This window comes from Mustela putorius, unplaced genomic scaffold (assembly GCF_011764305.1).
Source record: "Mustela putorius furo isolate JIRA1106 unplaced genomic scaffold, ASM1176430v1.1 tig00000129_pilon_pilon_pilon, whole genome shotgun sequence".
Lineage (NCBI taxonomy): Eukaryota > Metazoa > Chordata > Mammalia > Carnivora > Mustelidae > Mustela > Mustela putorius.
The window spans coordinates 32,934,992-32,956,955 of record NW_025421290.1 but is presented as its reverse complement, the minus strand read 5'-3'; the positions used below and the strand labels follow the sequence as shown (position 1 = coordinate 32,956,955).

The window sequence follows — 21,964 nt, the reverse complement described above, 5'->3', positions numbered from 1 at the left end:
CAGATACCTGAGGGGTATCCCTGTGTCTTCTTTCCTTCTCACCTCTTTCTTTTTTTTTTTTCCTACTATTTTTCTTAAGATTTTTTTTTTTCATTTATTTGACATACAAGAGATCACACATAGGCAGAGAGGCAGGCAGAGAAAGAGGAGGAAGCAGGTTCCCTGCCGAGCAGAGAGCCTGATGCGGGGCTTGATCCCAGGATTCTGGGATCATGACCTGCGCCAAAGGCAGAGGCTTAACCCACTGAGCCACCCAGGCACCCTGCTTATCACCTCTTTCTAATCCTTCACCATGTCATGTTGATTCTACTATCCTAATATGCAAAAAATGTACCCCCTTCCTTTCCACTGCCAAGACCCTTGCACAAGCCATCATAATTTATGGGAATTATCACATGGAGATGGAGAGGGCCTAGTTGAGGTTTTTTTTGTTTGTTTGTTTTTTGTTTTTTTAAGATTTATTTATTTATCTGAGACAGAGAGCAAGGGGTAGGGGCAGAGGGAGAGAGAAACTTAAGCAGACTCTGCACTGAGCATAGAGACCCATGCTGGGCTCAATCTCATGACCCCGAGATCAGACCTGAGCCTAAACCAAGAATTAGTCACTTAACCAGCTGCACCACCCAGGCGCCCCTAAGCCTAGTTTCCTAACAGTCACCTTCAAGGGGCCAGGCATGGAAAGCACAGTTATCTTAGACCCTCTCTATTGATCCAGACACTGCTGAAAAAACAACCAGTGATCCCAGTGAAGGCCACGTGAAGCAGAAGAGAAGTACAGTTTACCACTGCCTGAAATCCTAATCCACATAATCATGACCTCTATAATAAAATAGTTGTTATTTTAGCCACTTAGTTGGGGTGATTTGTTATACAACAACAGACATCCAAAAGAGGTAGCAATTACATATCAGCAATGGGTAAAAGACATTGAGGATTTATCAGAGAAAATTACAAGAATGGCGGGTTTCTTTATAACTTACTGAGAGTCCTAAATGAAAACAAAACAGTTCTCCTGGGTTTTAAACTTCAGCTGGAGTACAGTCTAGCCCCCCAAAATAACTTTTTTTTTTCAAAGATTCATTTATTCATTTGAGAGTGAGGAAAAGGGAGAGAGAATCTCAAGCAGTCTCCACACTGAGCACAAAGCCCAATGTAGGACTCGATCCCACAACCCTGAGATCACAACCTGAGCTGAAACCACGAGTCAGACATTCAACTAACTGTGCCATCCAGGAGCCCTCCAAATATAAATTTGATAAAGCTTACACCTGTAAAATGGTGAAACACAGACCACTTCCATCTTCTATTTCATGTTTTCTATAAAGAAGCCAATAGAACATTGACTGTTGCCATTGTTACTCCTACTAAAAGCAGCCACCAATTACTGAATACCTTTTATGGGCAAGCATTCTACTAAAAGAGCTTCACATACCCTATCCCACTTAATCTCACTAAGCCTCAGGTCCACTATGTAAAATGAAGACGGTAATACACACCTCACAGGGCTCTTGCCCAAATTTCCTCAGCTAAGAATTTTCAGAGTCAGAATTTGAAAGAAAGAGTCCCTCTAAAACTAATGCAATTCATAATATCTCTTCAATTAAAAATGGAAATAAAGAAAATGCTACCCTCAAAGGATGTTTTTACTTTAATGTGGATTTTTTGAAAATCACGAGTAAATAAAAATTCTATAATTGGGTAGATAAAAAGTGTGATTTACGGCAGATAGTGTGATAAGATCTAATATTGGCTGCTTCATTAAACTGAGTCAAGGGAATTTGTTGGAGGTTTCAAGAGTATCGGTTTTAGTCCCGATCATTAGATAATCATGCAATCAGCTGACTGCCTCTTCCAAGAAATTTGGAGAATCATTTTTATAATGTCCTATTTCCAGTGGAAAATCTACTGGTAAACTCACATTTTCTTCCACCTGTTTTCAAAATCTGAAGATATAAACTCTCTTTGAATTGACATCTATTATTTTTTTAATTCATCAATAAATTAAAAGATGCATCAACATCATGCTTATCACCTTTCAGTTATATTTTTCCCTTAATTGTGGAACATTAGCTTTGAAATACTTCATTGGTAATAGCCAAAGTAGAGTAATTAAGATTTCTCTCATTGAAAAGTCTTGATAATTTAGAAATAACTTTTTCTGTGAATTTATAGACTATTGCTGAAAAATTACTGCCAGTCTGAAAATCAGGACTTTAAAAGCTAAGGACCTAGTATATACCAAGCGCTTTGACAGATTTTATACTCTTTATTTATTTATTTATTTATTTATTTGACAGAGAGAGATCACAAGTAGGCAGAGAGGCAGCCAGAGAGAGAGAGAGAGGGAAGCAGGCTCCCTGCCGAGCAGAGAGCCCGATGCGAGACTCGATCCCAGGACCCTGAGATCATGACCTGAGCCGAAGGCAGCGGCTTAACCCACTGAGCCACCCAGGCGCCCCTATACTCTTTGATCTAGTAATTCCACTTCAGTAAATTTTCCCCCAAGAAAATAAACAGAGGAGTGAGTTTACATAAAAGCCATTTGTCTCATAGTTAATTTATAATCGCAAAAATTTGGAAGCTACTCAAATGCTCAGCTAGAAGGGTCTAATATGAAATACTGAACAACCATTAGAAATCTGTTGCCACAGACTATTTAATCCCAGAGGGAATACGTTTGATGTAGTGTGGTTTTAAAAACACAAAACATACTTAAAGACAGGGAAAAAAACCGATTTTCTTTATATCATGGAATAAGAGGTTTCACATCTTTTTGATGTGAATGTGTTTAAGACTTTTCACAATATATTATCTTCATAGTTAGATGGAATAAACTTTTTAAAAATTAAGAGTTCTTTCAAAATACATCAATTTTAAAATGAATACTTGATGTAAATTCATACTACCTGGGTGACTTATTGTGTGATAGGAAACCTATCAAAAAATGTTACTTTAAAATTAATTTACCTAATTCTTAGTCCCAGTTTTCACCTCAGTACTGTGCAGCATTTAAGGTATGAAAATTAATGGCTTTGCTAATACATACACACCTTCTTTTTAAAGTAGTTAAGTAATTAGTTACTACTTCTACCTCCCAGATCCCACAGTTAAGTTGCACATAATAAATGTCCAGTAAGTATTCCTTTAGTTTTAACCAATCTCTTCCCACTCTCCCCACTAGAACCAGAACACCTAGTCAAAGACAGAGTGGCCTGCCTTCTTTTTTTTCTTTCTTTCTTTCTTTCTTTTTTTTTTTTTTTTTTTTTTTTTTTTTTTTTTTTTTTGAACTAAGGTACTTAAAAGCAGACTAGAAAAAAATTGAAGATCAAATGCAAGTAAGTTGAAAAAAAGCCAGGGGGCCGGTCAATACCTAGGTTTTTGGTTCTCATTCTCATTCAGTTTCCTGTTTTACACAAAGTAGTTTTGCACATTAATTGCATTTGTATTTCTTAAAATTCCAGCGATACCAGCTAGAGACCTTCTCTTCAGGTCTCTTATTCCAATTCAAGGTCCTTGCCCATGCAAGCCTGGAACCTTCTCATCTCCGTTGGTCCCATCTTACTTTGCAGGTGAAAAGCCATGTCAGTTTCATTCTTGCCCTGCTTGCTTCCCAGCTTGGCCTCTTTCTCCTCATGAACTGGGGGCATTGAGGGTGTGGGCGAATATCTCTAAGACTAGGAGCAGAGTCAAATGCTATGACCTAATGCCAGTCAAGAGGGGAAAGGGGGCACAGGACAATGGAAGGAAAAAAGAAGTTGGAAAGTTCCTTAATAGTAGAAGGATTTAAGCCTGCATTTCTCCTCCGCTTGCCTCTCTCTGCCCAACCTGGGGACTCTCTTCTACCACTTTGCTGATTTCCCAGACGGTGTGGGTGTAGGCTGGGGTGCTAAGTGCCTGCCACGACAGCTGTTCTGAACAAGCCAATTTCTCTGTTATTTGCTCTTGTTAAGAATGAACAAATAGGGCACCTGGGTGGCTCAGTGGGTTAAGCTGCTGCCTTCGGCTCAGGTCATGATCTCAGAGTCCTGGGATCAAGTCCCGCAACGGGCTCTCTGCTCAGCGGGGAGCCTGCTTCCTCCTCTCCCTCTGCCTGCCTCTCTGCCTACTTGTGATCTCTCTCTGTCAAATGAATAAATAAAATTTAAAAAAAGAATGAACAAATAGGGGCACCTGCGTGGCCCAGTGGGCAAAGCATCGGACTTGTGGTTTGAACTCAGGTCGTGATGTCAGGGTCATGAGATCAAGTCGCCCCACCCTCACCCCCACGGGGCTCTGGGCTCAGTGTGGAGTCTGCTTAAGATTCTCTTCCCCTTTGCCCTTCCCACCCACACTCAGAGTATCTGACACTTTATATGTTTTTTAAATTTTTTATAGAGAATATATATTCCTTTGCGTTTTTTGAAATTCAGGACTTTTTGTGTGCCTTTTATTTCATTTTTTTTTTTTTTAACTTCGAACAAGATAAAATAGGGGCGCCTGGGTGGCTTAGTTGGTTGGGCATCTGATTCCTGGTTTTGGCCTCAGTATTGATCTCAGGGTCCTGGGTTTGAGCCCTGGCAGGGTGAGCAGGTGCCCACTGGGCTCAGCTCAGGGCGGAATCTCCCTCCCCCTCTCCTTTTGCGCCTCCCCTCCCTCACAGGTGCATGCACTCCCTCTCTCTCTAAAATAAATAAATAAATCTTTAAAAAATAAGATAGAATAAAAAGTGAAAAGTATACATTCTTAGCTTCCATTCTACCTACCAGAGACAACCACAAGGAACACTATGTTCTTTATTTTAAGAATTTTATTGATGCTTATTGTATTAGTTTGGGTAGGCTAAGAGCTAAGAAATAGACAAAATTAAAGCTCTGTGACAGCCTGGAGGGAACTGAAGGTTACTTCTTGCTCATGGGACAGTACCGGGTGGAGGGGCAGGGAGCCAGGGCAGTGCTCCTCCACGCCGTCACTCAGGGACCCCCGGGGGCTGATCCAGGGCCCTGCCTCCCTCACCTCTTGTCCTCACTCTGGGGAACAGCTCTATGCCAACCTGTCATGCTGGTGTGATATATATGTTTTCTTTCTCTCGGCGTCCCCAGTGTCCTGACAACATAGCTAGCCGCCTGCACTCTTGGGCTGTAATTGCTTCACTCAGAATTGTAGCGAGTCAAGTTCACCCTCCCATGCAGGCTTGAAACTCACTGGCCTTCGGACTCCCTGATTACCCTTTTCCTCTTACCAGAGCTCTGCGAGTGCTCACTTAATTGTCCTCTCTGCTTTCTTAGAAAAGGTTATCCAGCTGCATTCACTTCTGACCTCTGTCTCCATTTGGCTAAGGTAGCAGCTCCTGCCCCCTCCCCTTCTGACTTCAGCAGAGATTTTGTTTTTCTAGGTTTAAAGATGTAATTGACAGGTAACCCTGTGTGAGGTTAAGGAGTCCAAGGTGTTGATTTGACAGACTTACATTACTTACATGACTGCCATAACAGTAGCACTTCCATCCTGTCACCTAATTGCAGTTCTTTTTTGTGGCAAAGACAGTTTAAGAGCTCTCTTAGCAACTTTCAAGGATGTAACGCAGTATTCTTATTATATTATTAGCCATCATCGCCAGGCTGGCAATTAGAATCCCAGAATTTGTTAATCTTAAAAATGGATGTATGCTTTGACCCCAGCCCTCCCCAGCCCCTAGTAACCGCCACTCTCCTTTCTATTTCTCTGAGTTTGGCTTTTTTAGATGCCATATAAAAGTGAGGTCATACAGTATTTCCCGCTCTCTCAGCAGAGTTTTGTTGTTGTTGTTTTTAAAGTCACTTGTGAGCATGAGAAACTGACTGTCTTCTTACCTCAGACAGCGGCTTCCTTTCCTTGATGATTCTTGTGGTAACTCTTGCCTGTCTTAGATTTGCCCTAAGAAATCCACCTATTTGGGGGCACCTGGGTGGCTTAGTGGGTTAATAAGCCTCTGCCTTCGGCTCAGGTCATGATCTCAGGGTCCTGGGATCAAGCTCCGCATTGGAGCACTGAGCCTGCTTCCCTCTCTCTCTGTCTGCCTCTCTGCCTACTTGTGATCTCTGTCAAATAAATAAATAAAATCTTAAAAAAAAAAAAAAAAAGAAAAGAAAAGAAAGAAAGAAAAAGAAATCCACCTCTTTTGTATCTCCCCTCTCCTGGCCTCTCCTACCTCTTTCAACCATGTAGGTAACGGCCTACTTTAGTCAGCTGGAACTCACAGCAGTTTTTCATTTCTCATTCGCCACCTCCAGAGCTCCTTCAGTGGGCTGCCTTTCACTGGAACATTCTCTTAGGCCACTCTCTCAAGCCCATCTTGTTCAACAATAGTCTCTCATCCAGCAGTTTGCCAGACCGCAAGCTCTCCTAACTAGTTTATATTTGACTGACAGCAGTTCAAACCCTTTTCCCATGGAAAGCTCTGGCAAGAAGTTTATTGCTGAACATGCAGAGAGAGGGCACCTGAACTCTATAGCGTCTAAAAGTATCTGAGACGGGCATGGCAGGGACAGCTATGGGATTGTGCAGTAGGCAGCCAACCAGCCCCGTTTACCCAGGACAGACAGAGCTCCAGAAATAGGGTTTTTAGTCTCAAACCAGGACAAAATTTTAAATCTACTTTAAAGTGATTCTTTCCATGCAGGATCTTGATTTTGGGGTGAGGGATCCTAAGGGTCTTGGCATATAAATTGTGGATGCTTTCTGTTGAAGCATGGACGTGTCTTTCAAGAGGATTCAGTCAAGAACAATAAAGTTAGCTGTCTGGACAAAGTTTTGCTAATGGAGATGATAGACCAGTAACTTTATATTAACAAGACAGTAAGTTGAGGTGGAAACAAGATAGTTTCTTTCTTTCTTTCTTTCTTTTTTGAGAGAACAAGTGCTTGAGTGGAGGGGTGGGGAGTGGCACAGGGGCAGAGGGAGAGAGAGAGAGAATCTTAAGCAGGCTCCAGGCTCAGGGCTGAGCCTGACACAGGCCGTCTCGCACAACCCTGAGATCATGACCTGAGCCGAAATCCAGAGTCCAGTGCTTCACCAACAGAGCCAGCCCTGGGCCCCAGTAGTTTCTGATCCTATCCTCTCTTTCCCAAGATCTGTTTCATACTCCACGTCCTTAGTCAGATACCACACCTAGTGTTGTTTTCTTTCTTTTTTTTTTTTAATTCTGTATGAACATTGCAGCACCTCCAACCCCAAGTCTCTGATGTCTGTTCCAGCTTTCATTCTACTCAGGAGAATAACAGCAATAAAACTATTGTTCATAGAGCCCTCACTGTGTGCTAGGCTACATGTCAAACTCTTTATAGACATTATTTAATTTCCACAAGAGTCCTATGAAAGATGTGGTATTATTATCCCTGTTTTATAGATGAGGGAACTATGGCTCAGAGAGGTCAACTTGCCCAAGGTTATGTAGCCAGAAAGAAGTGGCAGAGTCAACATTTGACCTCAGTTCCCTCTGGCCATTCAGCAATTAAAAGGAGCTAACTACTGCTGTGTATTACAACGTGTATGAACTTCACAGACACCGTGCTAAGTGGAAGAAGCCAGATAAAGAAAACTACATGTTTGCAATTTCAGTTATATGAAATGTCCAGAGAGGCAAATTCAGAGATAGAAAGCAGATCCGTGGGGGATAGAAAGCATGGGGGAGGGTGGGAATTACCTGCACATGGGCAAATGGGGTTTTGTCATTGATAGAAATGTTCTAAAACTGGGTTGTGAGGATGGTTGCACAGTTCTGTACGTTTACAAAAAATTACCTAATTGTATACCAGCAGTACATGAATTTTATGAAAATTCTCTGTCAGTAAAATAATTTTTAAAAGTCCAGGGCTAGGGGCGCCTGAGTGGCTCAGGTCATGATGCCAGAGTCCTGGGATCGAGCCCTGCATCGGGCTCTCTGCTCAGCGCAGAGCCTGCCTCCTCCTCCTCCTCCTCTCTCTCTCTCTCTCTCTCTCTCTCTGCTAGTTTGTGACTGTGAGTGAGTAGATGCAGGTTCCTTTAGCCTTAGGGACCATCTCTAAGGGAAGAGGATACAGGTCTTGCTAGGTTCTTGTCCTGTTCATAGAAGCATAGAGAGTGCCTTTAAACTCTTTCAACCAATCCACATGTGCTGAATACATTCAGTTTTACCAATGAGACTCTCTTTCTACCTGTCGTGAACTTCACTGATGCTAACTGTGCATGTTGATTGACTTGTCGATAATCCTAAGTATGTAAGTTGCAGACTTATGTGGTATCACACCGCATGTACTTAAGTCTTCAGTTACTGGTATAGAACAATCAGCACAAGGGAACTCTTAAGACTCACCATAGCCACTACCTCTGAAACAGCAACTGGCAGAATCAGCTCATGGCCCTCACTGCCTTGTTATCACCCATCGTTTAGCCTGCGCAGTGTCCGCTCCAGGGCCAGGATATGTGCTATTGGTAATAATAAAGATATCTGTTCTCAACACACCACTGGAGATTTTCTTCTCTATTTAAATATAAAAAGTTGGGGATGGCAGGTGGAAAGGCTATGAGACTACAATCAAGAGAAAGGTCTCCCATATATGAAAATGGACTGGAACTAAGTCAGGGTTGGGGGGGGGGGTGAACAGCCAGTGTGTCCCTGGGAGGAGTTGGCTCCTGATGGGACTGATTCTCAGAAGAAACAGTCCCTGGGGCATTGCGTAAATGTGTATATTTCCCATGAACATTTGTTAAGTCTGATTCATAATGTTTTTAACTTTGGTAAGAACAGAAATGGATATATTATATGAATGTGTTTTCTGTAACTCTTACAGAGAGATTCGGAATACCAGAAGCTTAACTTCCATAGACCCTGATGCCCTAAAAGAGCTCCCCCTCTTGAAGTTCCTGTAAGTATTAATGCCTACCCCATCCTACTTTTTTTTTTCCTTAAAGAGAATTATAATGTTGTTGTCTGCCACAAGTCTCCCTAGGATGATGTGGGCCAGGGTCATTTTAGGAGTATATGGCCTGAGACAAATCACACCCTGTGACTTACTCCCCACTCTTTCCCATCAGACAAGGAGTCAGGTGAAATGATCCACATTTTAAAAACCTATTTAAAAGTCAGCATATAATGCTGGGACCAAAGACTTGATCCAAGAGACATGAGGGAGAAAATACCATGATATATACATAGCCTTTACATGGAGTATAACAGAACAAAACAAAACCAAAAAACTCTAAGAGTCCATTGGTCAATTTTATGAGAAATGGGTATCACAACAATATCAATATGAAAGTACTTGTCACACAGAAAATAAAAAAGCCACGAAGGGCAAAATCCAAACTCTTGAAGGTCGGGGTAACAAAAAATGGAAGAAACAACACTATTGCTTTGTTTTGGCAACACCTTGTGAGCTAATTATAAACTCCCTGAGAGCAGGAACCACAGCACTTTACTCTCTATTGCCTCTGTACTGGCTGGCACAGAGTAGATGCTCAATAATAATGTGCTCAATTGATGTGTATGTCTCGTCTCAGGTCCTCTAGGCATCAGCTGGAAGAAACAGTGCCTTCTTCCCTTCTTTCTGATTCACAGGCATTGTGAAAGATTAGAACACAAAAGCATTATGAGAGGAAACAATTAAAATCCACCTTAATCCTAAAACTCAGAAATAACCATTATTAACATGTTAGTTTGTTTCCATCTAGGGCTTTTAAATAATAGTGTACATCCATATATACTTTATGAATTAAGACTTTAAGAATGAATAGAAGTTATCCAGGAAAAGAAGAGGGAGGGGCAGAAGAAAAATACAGATGGATGGACCAGCATGATAAAGACACAAAGGTGTGGAACCATATGGCTCATTTGGGGCCCTAAAAATAGCTCAGGATGAAGAAGTGGGAGTGCAAGATGGCAGGGAGAGTAAAGAGGATAGTGTTGGGAACTGTGGCTGGAAAGGCATCCGGGAAATAACAAAAACTTATGGGACAAGGCAATCATTCCTGTGTGGACTTCAAGTTTCAATCAATCAATAGTTCTTTGATATGATGATCCCTTAGTATGTGTGCGGCTCTGGGAGGGAATTTATAAGGTAGTAAAACCCTGTTCTTACCTTCAAGAAGCTTACAGTCTAGTTGGGAAGATACTGTATAAAATTGAAAAGTTCCTCTCCTACTGGAAAATAATGGTAAGTGATAAATAAGAGGTAACATACATTATGGGGGGGGTATAGTTAATTAGAGGACACATCAGAAAGGTGCACTTGTTTGGGGCTTTGAAGAAAACAGAGGTCCTGCCCTAATCTGGCACTTCCAGCCCCGCTGTACGGGATACGGTCCCCACTTAACTCCAGGGCCTCCCCCTGCCACACACACTTCCACATGTACCTCTCTTGCAATTATGCAATTGACTAGTTTGTTCACTGTTTGTTTCCTGTTCTTCACATATTCTTTATGGAATCTTCCTTCTCTCCTTTGCTATCTGGAATATCCCATTTGTTCTTTGTGACACCTCTGGCTCCTGTGTTCTCTTCAAATCTTATGCCTCCCCCTCTAAAAGCAGTCAGGTCAGAATTTGCCTAAGAAGGTATTTCAATGAACCAGTTTTCTCTGCTGGAAGACTTTCTTTAAAGCTTTACTGGTACTGTCTAACTCGTACCCCAAGCTGTGCCATGCCTTTCAAAAAAAAAACCCCAAAACAAAACAAAAAACCCTTCCATTCCACTATCTATGTTCTAGAAGCTACAACAAATGTTAAATTAACCAGGAACCTGAAAGTGGATGTATTCGTGCTGTCCGATGTATATCTTTTAGTCTTGACATTTTGCCCTGATGACACAAACTCTGGAAAGTGAAGACAATTGTCTTTGATTGATTTCATCCCTCTTCTGGACATACTTTCTAAATGGCACTGCTGCCATCCTACGCCCAGGTGACTGCCAGGGGAAAATAATTCTTGGCAAAACAATGAACACAATATAATGAGAAGGTTGAAAGAAGAAGCCTGGTTTGGAGTTGGGTATTATGTATTATATTGCCTTTCTGTCCCACCTTCCCCCTTTTCCACTGCCCCCCCATAATGCCCTCCAATTAAAACAGGGAAATACCACACACACGCATGCACACATGGAAAGAGACCTGAGTTCCTATTTATAAGGAGCCTACTTGGTTGAAACAGTCTTCATATTCTTATAAACAGAAAAAAATGTATTGACCCTGGTGGATTGAATTAGATTCTTATACCTTGAAGGAGCAACATCTCCTCCAAGGGTTAGAACTTAGCCAGGTCACTCAGATATTTAATGAAGGAGTTAGGATTTGACTCGAGTCTGACTTCAGAACCCATGCTTTCAACGAGTACATTAATCTACTTCCTATGTGTTGGTTTTCTTACCTTATTTCTGTTCCCTCTTCTTCCTTTTCATGCACTGTAGTGGCATTTTCAACACTGGACTTGGAGTATTCCCTGACCTGACCAAAGTTTATTCCACTGATGTATTCTTTATACTGTAAGTATGCACACATGCAATGTTTACCCGTATTTTGTCACTGTCAAGAAGTAGGGTGCAATCATAGGGGTTGGTTGAAACCTAGTGAAGCAATTGTCTCAAGGGGAAGCAGTGATCGGCTGTGACAAATGTGCTGGCGGATGAAGTTAGGCAGAAACTGAGAAACAACCACTGGGTTTAGTAATAGGGGACTTTGGTGATTCCGACGAGTGCAGTTCCAATGGAGCTCTAGGGTGAACTCCGGTTGGAGTTGGCTCCAGAAAGAATCAGAAGGAAAGACTTAGAGAAAGTGACTATTACAAACTCTTTTGAGAAGTCTTACTGTTAAAAAGGAGCGGAAACATATCTCAGTAGTTGGAGCACACTGGGACAGGAGAAAAGGTTTATTTTTGTTGTTTCTTGTTGTTTGATGGGACCAATTATGGCATGTTTGTTTGCTGATGAGAGTGATCAAATAGAAAGAAAATTTGACGATAATGATGATACTTTATCTTCCATATAATTTTAATAGCTTTTCAGACACATGTATTCATATATTTGCTACTCTTGACCTCCTTATAATGTGTAAATGGAAGCTATAAATTTTTTCCATTCTATAAATGAAGAAACAGAGGAACAGAAAACCTAAGTGATTTTGTCTGAGCAGAGTCCCAAGGAGCAGAAACCAGTGGTGTTCAAACTACTTCCTGTGGCTTCTGACTGGTGACCATGTGCCCTTCTCCAAAACCTGTGACACAGTCACATGTCTTACCTCATTGTATAGAAGTAAACAGACTTATGCAGCGTTAGAGGGTGAGTCTCCACCACAGAGTCAGCAAAAGGTGGAGTGGTCGGATCTGAACTCTCAGGATTTTGCCAGAAAAAAAAAAAAAAAAATTGACCACGCTTTTTTGCTGCTGAAGAGCACAGTTCAAAAATAGTCAGTCTTCTAGCAACTAGACTGGCACAGAAAGTTCTTCAGGAGCATCCGCCAGGCAGTAGTTTGCAAGTATAGGACACTTCAGTAATACTCATAAAAAGAAATCCACTGATCTCATTGTACCAGCCCTTTTTAGAGGTTTCAGACACTTAGAAAACTCTAGTTGCTATGGGTCAAGTATTTGTCACAGATTTACTGAAGTCTCTAAGGTGCCTGCTCCCGTTATAAATGAGGATTTAGTCAGGGCTTCAGCCCACCCCCAAAGCTCACTTGCTTACGCACGTCTGGAAGGCTGTGAGTGTGCGTCCCGCTCTCCACGCCTCACTGAACCTCTGAGCCACCCGCAGCTAAGAGGAGTCAACGAAACCTAAAAATAAACAATATTAAACTAAATTGCATCAGGTTATTTATTTGGGTGCATAGGGTGGAGCAAAAGCCCAGTCCCTGGAGAAAGCACTTTTTTTTTTTTTCACCAAGTGTCTTTTTGTCCCTCTTTTGCAGTGAAATCACAGACAACCCTTACATGACTTCCATCCCTGCCAATGCTTTCCAGGGGCTCTGCAATGAAACCCTGACACTGTGAGTATTGCCACTTCCACTCCTGCCAACAACCAAAATGTTATTTGGACCATTGCCATATTTTCACTCCAAGAAACATATTATAGGACATGCTCGATGATCTCCTAAATGTTTCAGAGTTAAATAAGAGGATTGCCTTATGGTATGTTAGTCCAATCGATGACAAAATGGTTTAAGTAACAAGACAAGTATTCCCTTATAGAAATGGTCAGCACACTTGATCTAGAGATGACCATTGGGTCTTACAGAACACATGGTCTTTGCGGCAACGGCTTACCTCTGCCATTATAAGCAAAAGGCAGCCATACACAATACGTAAATTAGTAAGCCTGTCTTTCAAATCAAATTTAATTTACAAAAACAAGTAGTAGACCAGAATTGAACTGAAGGCCTTGTAATATTATTGTATTCTAATATCCCTATTATATACAGGAAGAACCTGGGGTTAGAGTGGTGACTTTTCCAAGATCACTGAGTTAGAAAAAGGTGCAACTAAGAGCTTCTCATGCTCTTTGCACTCACACTCAACTCGTTATCACAACTGTTAAGAAGGTCCAACAAAACCCTATTGAATAGAAAACAGTGTTGTTATACATCATTATTTTTCAGAGTTTGGATGGGTTCTGCTCTTTAGATGTTCCAAAGGCGAGGTTTATTAGAGAAATTCATAAAGTATTCTAATAAAGAAATCTAGTAGAGGTATAAAAGATAAGTTAATTCTCCAAACTTGTAGAAAACTCCCCTCTCTCATCCAGTTAGCCATGAACTAGAGTTGTCCAAAGGATCTCTTCTCTCTAGCTTCAGTACCACTGCCCAAGCTCAGGCGTCCTGGCTTTTTTGCCTGGATTGTCATCCAGTTCCCTTTCTCTGGTCACACTACAGTCCAGGTAGTTTTTGTGAGATACAAACTTGATTGGATTATTCCCCAGTAAAATTGACACAAGCATCCCCACAACTCTTACAAGAAGCTGCTTCCAATGCATTCTGTCTATCCATCTAAAGCCCTGTGAAACTGCCTCAGCCTCTGAGTCTCTAGCCACAGTGAAGCATTTCCTCCTTCTCCTTGAAACATGGCGATAGGTCTTTGGACAAGATGAGAGACTCTTCTTGGCCATCATTTTCATTTGACAACACAGCAAAAATCTGGAGCCTTAGCCTGCTCAGTCCCAAGCCTCCAGGCCTTTTGCCTCCTCTATGAAGGTTTCCGTTGCGCAACTGAACCACTCATTGCATCTAAACTCATTTCTCAGTTTCTCTACCTTCACCGTTTGGCCTTTTTTTCTAAAGACCCCATGCCTCCGGCAGCCTTCTCAAGTGAAAGCAGCTCCTTGTCCCAAGGAGCCCGGGCACAGTAGGCATTTAATAAACATCTGAATGAGGGAATTCTGTGCTTCCTGAAATCAAGAGTGGGGGATGGCATGGGTTGCCCATTATCTTTTTGGGTAATCATTTTTACATTCCTGCAAAAGTCCTTGCTTCTTCGAAGCTCATGCTCAAAATACCGCATGAGAGGGTGTGTGTCCAGCGGTGAATTTATGTGCATATTCCTGGCAGGATAGAGTTTCAATTGAAGTTTGCAATCCTTTCTTTTTTCTTCCTTCATTATTTTCCCTTTCTAAGGCCTATTTGTCTATTAAGAGTTTCATTTAATCTCTGAAATGTAATGCTAACAAAGAATATTTTCATTGTCTAGGACTCTTAACAAAGTTTCAGAAAATAGAAATCCCAAATGTATAATTCTCACATCTACATAAAAGAACTCTAATTCAGGGGCTGGGTGGCTGGGTGGCTCCGTGGGTTAATGCTTCTGCCTTCAGCTCAGGTCATGATCTCAGGGTCCTGGGATCGAGCCCCACATTAGGCTCTCTGCTCAGCAGGAAGCCTGCTTCCTTCTCTCTCTCTCTCTCTCTCTCTCTCACTCTCTCTGCCTGCCTCTCTGCCTACTTGTGATCTCTGTCAAATAAATAAATTAATTAAAAAAAGAAAGAAAGAAACTGAAGTTAGGGGCACCTGAGTGGCTCAGTCAATTAAGTGTCTGCCTTTGGCTCAGGTTGGGATCTCAAGGTCCTGGGATTGAGCCCGATGTTGGGCTTTCAGCTCAGCAGGAAGCCTGCTCCTCTTTCTCCCTCTGTCTGCCACTCTGACTCCTTGTGCTCTCTCTGTCAAATAAATAAATAAACCATTTGAAAGAAAGAAAAAAAAACCTGAAGTTATCCTTCATTATTGACATTGGGTTAAGTATTAAGTATTACCCCAAACTCTTCTTTTTTGAGTATAGGTAGTAGAATATTTTTTTTTTTTTATTCTTAATGGTGGCAAATCTTTGCTTCTCAAAATGAATTGCTTCTGAGAAATAGTTTGAAGTTACTAGGAGCTGTCTGGTAAAAGAGGATTCAAAGTTGGAAATATTCTATGTTCCAAGCAATACATACTGTGAAGTTTTCTTGTGGGACCTGAGAACCTTCATGCACATTTCTGACACTGCAGAAATGAAACCCAACCATCACCTCTTATGAGCCACTGATTTCTCCTCTCTCTTTTGATTGTAGGAAATTATACAACAATGGATTTACTTCAATCCAAGGACATGCTTTCAATGGGACAAAGCTGGATGCTGTGTAAGTCGAGGGTAGCCATGGACACCACTATCTTCCTCCATAATCCCAACCCCATCCAGTGGGGGAACATCCAATGGGTCAGAATCCTGTTAGAGATAGGTTCTACCAGAGCATTCCTCAACCCCAGAAGGAGTATGACCAAAATTTGGGAATGATGTTAAGGAACTTGGCAAGAGCCAGCTTTAGCAAATACTTACAGTGACTCCCATTCTAAATCACAAACCTTTTATCCTTGATAAAATGGAGAACCATGGTATCACCTTCAATTTCCTTGTAGGAGTCTGTTGTGTGTGTGTGTGTAAATGTTAATGAAGTACACTATATATGTACATGAAGTAAAGTGTGTCTTTAAGTCTGAAGCTGTTCAGAAAGTAAGGTTTTTATTTTTATTTTTTTCTGATATGTTTTCAGAAAGATTTACTCTATATTTGATTCACTCACTTTTGCCTACCCACCCTCAAATAAATAAAGCCTAGAATAGGATATTGGCAAAAAGATAGTCACTTACATGGGGTTCTGCCTTTGTTGTATTTTCCTGCCAGATCTTTGTGGCCACCAGTATCTACAACAGGACATACTTTGGGTCTAAGAGCTTGTGGACTGGTTCAGCCATACTAATTTGTGTTTTAACCTAATATCTAGTAAGTGAAAAAATACATTTAGTAGAGTATGTTTCCCACACTGTGGTGGACTAGTTAATTTGTAGGACCTTCCTACAAAACAACTATGACATCCATTTTTTAAAAATTACATTTATATCATAGCTCCAAGAGAGAAAAATAAACTAACAAACCAGGAGCTGAAACCAAAGTGGTGGGTGCTTCCAGAAGGCTGATTTGCTAGGGGCAGGTGCCAACATCAGTGATGCCAGGAGACAAGGCTTTAGTGCAGTCTGAAGAAATGAAAGTGATACAAACCTGAGACTCCTAGGTTAAGCCAGGCAACCTGGATGAGAGCTGGAGTAGAACCACCCTAGTAGTACATTCTGATTCCTGGCAGAAATAAATGCATACCTCTGCAGAGAGAAAAATACCAATACAGGCCCCACCTTTTTTAAAGATCTCGATCAATCAAATATGCGCTCACTTTCAAAAACCACACATAGGAGAAGAAAAACCCACCATGGTTAAGAGTCAGCTAGAAGAACACACAACACATTTTTGTGTTTGTCTTGTAACACATCACTGAGTATTTTCTCTAACAATTATATTTTTTCCAATTCTAGAGTTTCTCTTTGCTTTTTCAAAAAAGTTGCATGCTCATTTTTGACAGTCTTATTGCTTACTCCCTTTTGTGACTCCATCTTTTTTTTCCCCTGTAAACTTTCCACACATGGTTATTTTATATTCCAGAGTGGTCATCACAAAATCTGAGGGCCTATGGTTCTAGATCTGTTGTACAGTGCTTCTCAAACTTTATTGAACATATAAGCCACCTGGGATCCTATTAAAGTACAGAATCTGGTTAAGTAGATCTGAAGTGGCCCCAGGATTCTGCATTTCTAACAGGCTCCCAGGTGATGATAATGCTACTGACCATTGGACCACACTTAAGCTGGGTGAGCTGAATGACCTGCACAGCCATATGCAGGGGCCTTGAAAGCAAACAAACATAACACATGTAGATGACATGGTCTTATTCTAATTCGGGAGTTAAGTAGTGGGTTCTGGTATGATTCCCTTTTTAAAGAATAAATGCAAATAAGTTTTGAAATCATACCTTGGCATGGCTTTCTGAGTTCTGTTTGAAGTGGAGTCTCAATCTTTGCCAAGCTTTTGGATTTCCTCATAGTCTTTATCAAATAGAGATCAGAGTACCTTTCTCTGAATTGTCACATTCTGGTTATTAGTCATTTTTTTAAATGCACAATTATAGGGAAATCTGCAAAGTCTCAATAGAGTGATGACATGAATCTTTACACATCAATTTTGTTTACAGTAGGAAAGACCTTACTTCCATATTAACTTTATCATACAAACCTCACATAATCCTTTGTCCATTTTTCAACATTTTTTTGAACACTACAATGAGCCAGGTACTGTGCTATTCACCGGTGATACAAAGACGAAGAGGAGAAGTATGCTCCCTGCCTTCCCTGAGCTTGCATCCTAGTGGTGTCAACTTGAGGGCAGCAATATGAAGGGTGAAGGTACATTAGGGAGAAATTAACCAAATCCAAAATATGCAATCTTCAACGAGGGAGATCAGAGCTGGTAATAAGGCTCCTGAATTCAGTTGTGTCCAGCTGACTCTTTTCTGAACCAAAACTCCCTTTCCGGAATGCTGGATGAGATAAAGAACCAGAAACTGACCTTAGATATATGGTCATTTATTAGTAAAAATTTTATTTTTCACAAGCAAAAGATGTTAAAGCCCATGATGAGGAGGTAAGCTTTAAATGATTTGCTTCTTTATCCTGCTATACATTGTCGTTGGAAGGTTTCACCCTCAATCACTCTCAGTTGTCGTTTTTTAAGGACAGCAATATGGGGTATATAATTCAGCATTTGAGGTCTACACAGAATAGTTCTCAATATTATCTGAAAATTGAAATCACCTGGAGAGATTTGAAAGCACTGATGTCTAGGTTTACCACCAGATATTCTGGTGTTAATGGTTTGGTTGTAGGCAGGGCACAGGGATTAAAAAATCTCCATAGGTGCAGCCAACATAAAGCAAAAGTCAAACCAGGAATTGCACTATTAGGTATTTATCTAAAGAACACAAACATAGTGTTTCAAAGGGGCACTTGCACCCAATGTTTATAGCAGCGATGTCCACCATAGCCAAAATAGGAAAGAGTTCAGATGTTCATCAGCAGATGAATGGATAAAGAAGATGTGGGTGTGTGTGTGTGAGAGAGAGAGAGAGAGAGAGAGAGAGAGAGAGATGGAATATTACTCAGCCATCAAAGAGAATGAAATCTCACCATTTGGAGCAACATGGACGGATGAAGCAAGAGGGTATTACGCTAAGTGAAATAAGTCAGTCAGAGAAAGACAAACACTATATGATTTCACTCATATGTGAAATTTAAGAAACAAAACAGATGACCATAGGGAAAGGGAAACTAAATTAAATTAAGATAAAAATTGAGAGGGAGGCAAACCATCAGAGATGCTGAACGCTAGGAAACAAACTGAGAGTTGCCGGAGGGGAGGTGGGTGGGGGATGGGGTAACTGGGTGATGGGCATGAAGGAGGGCACTTGATGTCATGAGCCCTGGGTGTGACATGCAACGGATGCGTCACTATATTCTACCTCTGAAACTAATAAAAACAAAACGCAAACAAAATAAAAAGTCAAGAACCACTGCTGTGGAGTATGTTATCATTCTTCTTGTCCAATAGTCACATTTTGCATATAAAGGGAATGAAGCCCAGAGTAAACACATGGCCTTTTTTTTTTTTTTTTTTTTTTTAAACCATGGCTTTTTAAATTTGATAGAACTAGCTTGTGGCCAAGCCAAACCCAGGACCTAGATGCCCTGTTTCGAGACTCTTTACTGTGCCCTCCTGGGATTCTTCATTGCTGACTTAGCAGCCACCACCAAGACTTGGACATCCAAGTCCTCTGGCTACTGCTGCTTATTACTTAAACCAGGAGAATGGGATAAGAACACTTCAATGCTTATGTGAGAAGATTCTCTCTACCTTCTGACCGTCTTTCTCCTCTGACCATATCATGGGCTCTGTGAGAGGTTTGACAGATGACAGAGAATTATTCTTTTGGAGCAATGGATTTTAATTCATTGTTTCCCTGAATTACAGCCTTTCGTAGTCCCTGTAATGATCCCTTGGAACATAGAAAAGAAATTAATGTGCCATATTCACTATACTTTCTTGGCATTTTTATGCAAAATATTAATGTTTTTGGAAGGATTTAACAGATGTGGGAAAGATTTAAGTGAGAACCATTTGTTTCTTGACTTTTAGAAGTCTAGATCAGAGATCAGCAAGTATTTTTGGAAAGGGCCAGATGAACATTTTGGGTTTTGTGGGCCATATCACCTCAGTTGCAGCTACTCAGCTCTGCCATTATAATGTGGCAGCAGCCACAGACAATGTGTAAACAAATAAGCATGACTATGTTCCAATAAAACTTTATTTACAGAAACAGATGGCAGGCAAGATTTGACCAGATGGTCATAGTTCTTGGACCGCTTTTCTTGAAGGGGTATTCAGTGAGGAGGACCACTGTGTGATGAAATATGTAGTCTATTTCTCCCAATTCCTAGTAGAGTTCAAAGGCAATTATGGGATAAAGATAAATGCCCGGAAAAATATTTTAGGGTTTGAAATTTCAGATCCAATCATAATAGAAAACAAGAACTTTTTTTTCCAATTAGTATTTTGAATCCAAACTTGAAACTCTGTCCTATAATAATGTTCTATCATTCTACCCTAAGTTTTTAAAGCCTAGTTGATGGAAACTTATTTTTTCTTAGAGTTAAGCACTTCAGGAAAAAGTATTGTGTAAATCCAAGGTAAAAACAAATGATGATGGTGCTAGGAGGTTTGAGACTACAGGAATATCAAGGCTGAGTAGCAGGTGCAGAAAACAGAGGTCAAGTTTCAAAAGTGATAACGAAATAGTATTTACTTTGTGATTTTAACATAGGGCTGATGCCTGTGGTCTCAATGCTAATTGTGATCTTAAACTAATGTGAACACATCAATATCCTATAATGATTCTATTTGCACACAAAAATTACACATAACATGTTAACAACTTGATAAATTCTCCAGAATTATGTCCAAATATCTGTAGGTTCTAATTTAAACATTGTGTCATCCTCCAAAACAGCAACAATTCCCCATCATCCATCTCCTGTCAATTTACTGAAATTAGCAGATTTAACCTCATTTAGACATTATTTTAAGTAACTGAAGCCAAGTTGGACAAATTCCAGATGAGAACAAGCACTGATGCCTCAGCAGCAGTTGGGTAATTAAAGTTTGTGAACATTATGGCAGATGTGTAAACACACATGGTCCTGTGATTTCATATGGAACCAAGCACACTGTCATCACTCAGATGTGAAATTAATAATAATACAAGCATCTCTTGCTCGGCAGAAGTTGAACGGCTCCCAGTCATAAGCAAAGTCACACATTCATTCCTTGGAACCTCTTTTCCATCCTCTCTTTCCACACAATCTGGCATGGGGATGTGTTGCTTGTCTCAGAATATCTGATTGCCTGTATTGTATTTTCTATTGTCAAACACTAGTAACTAGCTACCATCTGACAGTAAACATTTGGGCAGGGAAAAAAAAATACCATTTTGATCTCCTAAGAACATACCAAAACCTTAATTATTATGAGCAGAGAAGTCAACACAATTCGTGTGCTATTACCATCACACATTAGCTGATTAGAAGCAAAACACCATAGCTTGGAGCACTGGGACAAGATGACGATAGAGAAGATTATGGGATGAAGCAGGCTATTACTTCTCATGGAGTCTTTAAACAGTTTGTCGAATATGCTCCAACACTGGCTTTTACCTCTGTTGAAACCTTGAGCATTTTCTCATCTGTTACTGTTTACAGACAGGTCTCCTGATTTACGCTACCAAAAGGATTACCATGGAGCAATGAGGGCTAGGCAGGGGTTCCCTTTAACCCCTCCAAATAACCAATGCTATGAGGGGGAAACCTGTTTCCTTACAGAAGTGTTCCCATGAGTCTCACAATGTAAACAGGTGCTAGCCCAGGTTTACCCTAATGGGCCTATGGAAATGCAAGCTGAAATTCCTCCTTGGAGCTGAAATTTATCCCAAAACTCCCCAGAGAGCACAGCTCAGCAGCAACCACAATTTTCCTTGCCATAGTGTCATATTCCTCCTTCTGACAAAGCTCACTTCCTCACCTAAATATAATAGAGAGGGTGCCTCTAGCTGGGAGTTAGTTACCCAGCAGCTGGACTTCCATTTATTCATCCAGCAAGTTTTAATGAATGGCTGCTATATACCAAGAATGAGTCCAATGAAGAAAGATGTGAGCTACAATATTGTCTCTCTCATACTAAGTTCATCAACTGGATATTCTTCCCCAACTCAGTTCTGACCATCTTCATTTTCCTGACCACATTGCTCTTTCTTCACTGTGAGATACACAGCATGAACATTACAAAGCCACTGAACACACATATACCAGTGTCTATATTATTTTTAAAGGAAATCTAGTTCTTTTCTCATAATCCCTTTACTGTGTGTATATTTAGAAATCCTGGCTTTCTTGAAGTCTTTCCTTTCAACTCTGACTCCAAAGCTTTATACTGCATATTAAGTTCATTCATGTCTACCATGTCCTTGCAAAAATATAGTTTAAATGATTACCCCACCCCTATAAAATAATGATTGTCTGGAGTAGCTTACCC

The 21,964-nt window shown here is 40.7% G+C and overlaps 1 protein-coding gene across 1 annotated transcript in view; it reads left to right on the top strand.

Annotated features, from left to right (window-relative positions):
* Positions 1-21,964, top strand: part of TSHR (thyroid stimulating hormone receptor) — a 166,144-nt gene that overhangs the window by 113,224 nt on the left and 30,956 nt on the right. The window contains 4 exon segments of the mRNA XM_013057996.2: positions 8,784-8,858; positions 11,391-11,465; positions 12,886-12,963; positions 15,513-15,581. Of these exon segments, the coding sequence (XP_012913450.1) occupies positions 8,784-8,858; positions 11,391-11,465; positions 12,886-12,963; positions 15,513-15,581 (297 nt within the window).